Source organism: Haliotis asinina, chromosome 11 (assembly GCF_037392515.1).
Source record: "Haliotis asinina isolate JCU_RB_2024 chromosome 11, JCU_Hal_asi_v2, whole genome shotgun sequence".
Classification (NCBI taxonomy): Eukaryota; Metazoa; Mollusca; class Gastropoda; order Lepetellida; family Haliotidae; genus Haliotis; species Haliotis asinina.
In genome coordinates this window covers 12491704-12496754 of record NC_090290.1, presented here as the reverse complement: position 1 = coordinate 12496754, position 5051 = coordinate 12491704, and the positions used below count along the sequence as shown (strand labels likewise).

The window sequence follows — 5051 nt, the reverse complement described above, 5'->3', positions numbered from 1 at the left end:
ACTAGTTGTACGTGTATATCTGTGATATTCTAGTTATTATACTGTCCTTCGTTGACAGGATTGTATAATTCATTGACATTATTACATTATTGTTAATCTATATATTGTTTCAGTCACGATATGGCTGAAATATTGCGAAGATGACTTTAAAATTTACCTCACTCACTCACAAGTGGCATGAGAAAGGACATTGGTCACTAATCACTATTTCTCTCAACCGTGACGTGAAACAAGACATTGATAACACGCATGTTGACCTTTACGTTTTGCAAGAATGGCTGCTGTGTCCCCATCCTTGTTCGTGGCATTAATGTCGGCCATTCTCTGTGAAAGGATGTACTGTACCATCTCCACATGTCCACCTAGACAGGCCAGGTGAAGGATGGTGAGACCGTCGTCATCCACTAAGTCATTTCTGCAACCGTTACTGACAAGTACATTAAAAGCTCCCCTCTTTCCATAAAATGCTGCTCTCAGTAATGGCGTCCTTCCATATCTTCCTCTGCAGTTAATGTCCACTATGTTCTGCGATATGATGTGCTGAACCATCTTTGCGTGTCCCCCAATGGACGCACGATGAAGTATGTTGTCTCCGTGATCATCAACGTCTGACACATTAGCTCCTAAACTCAGGAGGTACATAAACATGTCTATGTGTCCATGATATACAGCAGTCATCAGGGGGGTTCTTCCACAAACTCCCCTACTGTTAATATCAACACTGTAGTTTGAGAGCAGGTGTTTCACCATACCCACATGTCCCCCTCTGCAGGTGTAGTGTAGGACATTGTCACTGTCATCATCCACGTGTGACACGTTAGCCCCCAGTCCCACGAGAACATCAAATAATTCTCTGTATCCATAGTATACGGTGGTCATCAGAGGAGTTTTTCCCACCTTGCTTCTGCTGTTGATATCAACACTGCAGGTTGATAGTAAATACCTCGCCATGCTCACATGTCCCCCTCTGCAGACATAGTGCAGGATATTGTCACCGTCATTATTCACATGTGACACATTAGCCCCCATACCCAGAAGAACATCAAATATTTCTCTGTGCCCATAATATACGGTGGTCATCAGAGGAGTTTTTCCCGACTTACTTCTACTGTTAACATCAGTTCTGTAGCTTGAGAGTACATACTTCACCAAATTCATATGTCCTCCTCTGCAAGCCGCGTGCAAGACGCTGTCGCCATTAGCATCAACTAGTGACACGTTAGCCCCCAGTCCCACGAGAACATCTGCCACCACTCTGTGTCCATGATATACGGTCGTCATTAGGGGAGTTTTTCCGAACTTGGTTCTACTGTTAATATCAACACTGCAGTTTGATAATACATACTTCACCATACTCACATGTCCCCCTTTGCTGGCATAGTGCAGGATATTGTCACCGTCATCATCCAGGTGTGACATGTTAGCTCCCATACCCACAAGAACATCAAATATTTCTCTGTGCCCATAATATACGGTGGTCATCAGAGGAGTTTTTCCTGACTTGCTTCTACTGTTAATATCAACACTGCAGTGTGACAGTACATACCTCACCATACACACATGTCCCCCTCTGCAAGCCGAATGCAGGATACTGTCGCCATTATCATCCACTATTGACACGTTAGCCCCCCGTCTTACGAGAACATCTGCTACTTCTCTGTGTCCTCTAAACAGGGCCGTCATCAGTGAGGTTCTGCCAAACTGTCCCCGACTGTCAATATCAACATTGTGTTGTGAGAGTAGGTGCTTCACTATATCTACATGTCCTCTACTGCAGGCCCAGTGCAGGGCGCTGTCACCATTATTATCAACCTGTGACACATTAGCCCCTTTTCTCAACAAAAACTCTAATATTTGACTATGTCCATTCTTTGCTGCCACCATGAGTATTGTTCTTCCATGCTTCTTGTCTCTTCTGTCGACGTCGTATACACCCTGAGACAGGATGTCTCTCACTCGGGTTAGGTTCCCCTTCTTACAGGCGTCATGGAGTGGACTGTCAGCATTTGTGTCTTGTTTCGCGCGTTGTGGGGGCCTGTCAGTGGAGGTCTGCTTCCCATCTGTTACGAACATGTTAGCATCACACATTGCAAAATGCATCTAGAATATAAACAATTATGAGTGAGTGAGTGAGTTTAGTTTGACACCGCACTCAGCAATATTCCAGCTGTATGGCGACGGTTTGTAAATAATCGAGTCTCGACCAGTCAATCCAGTGATCAGTAACATCTGGGCAATTGGGAACCGATGACATGTGTCAGCCAAGTCAGCGAGCCTGACCAGCGGATCCCGTTAGTCGCCTCTTATGACAAGCATAGTCGCCTTTCATGGCAAGCATGGGTTGCTGAAGGCCTATTCTATCCCGGGACCTTCACTGGTCATAAACAATTATGGATTGGAGCAGCTGTTGATAGGCTTCAAAAGTTAAAACTTACTGCCTGTCCTTAATGTAGTAGCAAAGGTAATTGTCAGGGGAAGGCGAGTGAGTTAATATTTAAGGTGACATCCGTCAATATCTCAGGGATATCGGGACAAAAACAATTTATAGAAAAAAGTTGAAAACGTTTTGAAGAGTAAAAGCTGTCGACGAAGGAAGGTGAATATCCATAAGTGTCACAGATATGAATAAAAAACTAGCATGTAAAACTAAAACGAAATGTCAGCATATCAGACTATATTATCTTATTCGCATCTTCTCTGTTGCGAATCATGAAAAATAAATAATAGGTTCCGAAAGAGATAAATTATTTCCGTAAACCGTAGAGGCATGGGCGATAGCCTAAAGAGAAAACACGTATTTGGCTCTCGTAAAAGAAAGAAAAAAACCGGCCATGTAGTGCTAACAAGATTTCACGAAACAATAAGAGCAGTTTATCAAACAACAATGGGGTTATTAGGAGTGTTATTTTAGCTCATTCCACTGTGACTGGCTCCAGGACAATAACGTCTAGAATGACAAAAAAACAGGGTTTTTTTATTGCAGAAGGAAACGCCATGTTAACGGTTCTTACATGTATTCAAAGACACCCTAAACGTAAACAATAGATAATGTATTCAGACTCCTTTCATTGCCTATAGGCGATTAAAAACGTATCCAGTAACTATCCATTTTTAATAGAAATTATTGAATTGTATCATAATCTTGTTACTGGCCAGTCCGACATTGTCTTTTGTTGGTTACTCAGCCACGAAGGCATTTCTGGTAACACAATGGCCAATCCTGCTGCCAAACCAGCACTCAACAAATCTCTGGTAGCTTTAAAATCATTGTATGGAATAAGAAGAGGTGTCACGGATTTGTTAAGTGCTGCCCTGGCAATGATATTTTAGAAGAAATGAGTAATCCTAAATACTTATAATATGTCTTAATTTCTGTGGGAACACCGTGGTATGTTCAGTGTTCATGCTGAGCGATTTTACCACCATTTCTAAATACAATGACATTTGTTTTTGTAAGGTTCTTTCTATCAGCATCATCAAAAGCTTTTTAAAAAATCAATAACAGCACAATAGAATCTACCTTTCGGCTGTCGAGTCATTTTGGCGGAAACCAGCTCCAGCTTGACATTCTGATAAAGATCATTTATATCTAATCAAATTCTAAGACGCTTTTCTATAAACAATAGTGAACAATTTACTTGTGACATTCAGAAAAGAAATACCTCTATAATTGTTGGGGTCGGAACGTTTACCCGACTTAAACATTGGCAAAATCATACCTATATTCCATGATTCTGGAAAATCGCCAGTATTAAAGACTCTATTAAAAAGAAGTTTCAAATAAGTTATAATAAAATTTAAAATTATAAAAGTGGTTAATGATAGGTGAATATATGGCCTAACCAACTGCCACGGAGGAGAAGAAAGAAGTCATGAAACACAAATATATTCTAGGTTAATACCTGCAGCATTGAATCCGTTTTAAAAACACAATTTATGAATTTTATTGAGACATGGTTGCAGTTGCCTCTCTATTATGCGTATATTTTAACACGACAGGGAACATTCAATTCATCCACGAAAAGCGATCCATCGACTGAATCATTTTAAACCATTGGAAGACATTATTTTAATACTAAATAATGTTACGGACAAAATACTGCCTTATGGGACACCGTGATCCTGACTGTAATGATCAGACAGGGTTGATCCCACTCGAGTCAGTCTGCTAAAAATAGTAATACAAAAAGAGGTAAAAAATTAAATTAAGGTCCTGTAAGTCTTTTCTAATGCCGTGTCTCCATGTAGTATCGTATCGTGGTTCTCCAAATCAAGGAACACGGATTTTGTACGGAAATGGCACCGTATTTTTGTAATTAAGTTACTGTTTCAAGATACCAAATTAATCTGTTATGTCCCATTTGTTCCATGGTTTTACAGACACAGCTTGTTAAAGATATCGGCCGATAATTTGATGGATCTGTGTGACCCCGGCCAGGTTTTGGAATGGGTACTACAATTGCATTACGGAACGAAGGAGGAAAGTTCCCAGATGACCATGTTTGGTCACATATATCTAAAAGGGTGATCAGACATTAGTTCTGGCAAGTGTTTCAGTATCTGATAATGGCTATTATCATTCCCCGCTGTGGTGTCATGAACTTACTGAAGAGCATCATGTAACTCATGTAATGAAAACATTTCATTATAATCTTTACCGATATTTGATTCAAGATTAAGTGAGTGAGTTAATATTTAACGTCACCTCGGCAATATTGCAGCCATACCGTGACGAGAACTGTTAATGGTGAAAAAGACTATATGCACCTTATAAAAGCCTGTCGACGAAGGACAGTAAAACAACTAGAATATCATAATTTGAATTAAAACTAGTGTGGAAAGTATTTCTGAAACTCAGACACATAACGTTCCGATGAAGAATGTTTGGCAAGAGTTTCGGGAACTTTATTTGCAATTTTAGATTTGTCAGTAGTTCAACTATTACCATCTTTAAGGAACAGATGATTTGGAACCTTTGCCTTTAATTCTTTGAACCACGTTTCATACCTTGGACATTGTCGTGCGTGAATATATCCTGGAGACATAGTTCC

The 5051-nt window shown here is 40.2% G+C and overlaps 1 protein-coding gene across 1 annotated transcript; it reads right to left on the bottom strand.

Annotated features, from left to right (window-relative positions):
* Positions 1 to 213: 213 nt before the first annotated feature.
* Positions 214 to 2073, bottom strand: LOC137256521 (ankyrin repeat domain-containing protein 50-like). Its single transcript, XM_067794361.1, has one exon. It carries the CDS (start codon positions 2071 to 2073, stop codon positions 214 to 216), a length of 1860 nt encoding a protein of 619 aa, XP_067650462.1.
* Positions 2074 to 5051: the final 2978 nt, after the last annotated feature.

Bases quoted from the DNA above. Each gene is read 5' to 3' on its own strand.
- LOC137256521 (XM_067794361.1), bottom strand. From the start codon at position 2,073: ATGTTCGTAACAGATGGGAAGCAGACCTCCACTGACAGGCCCCCACAA.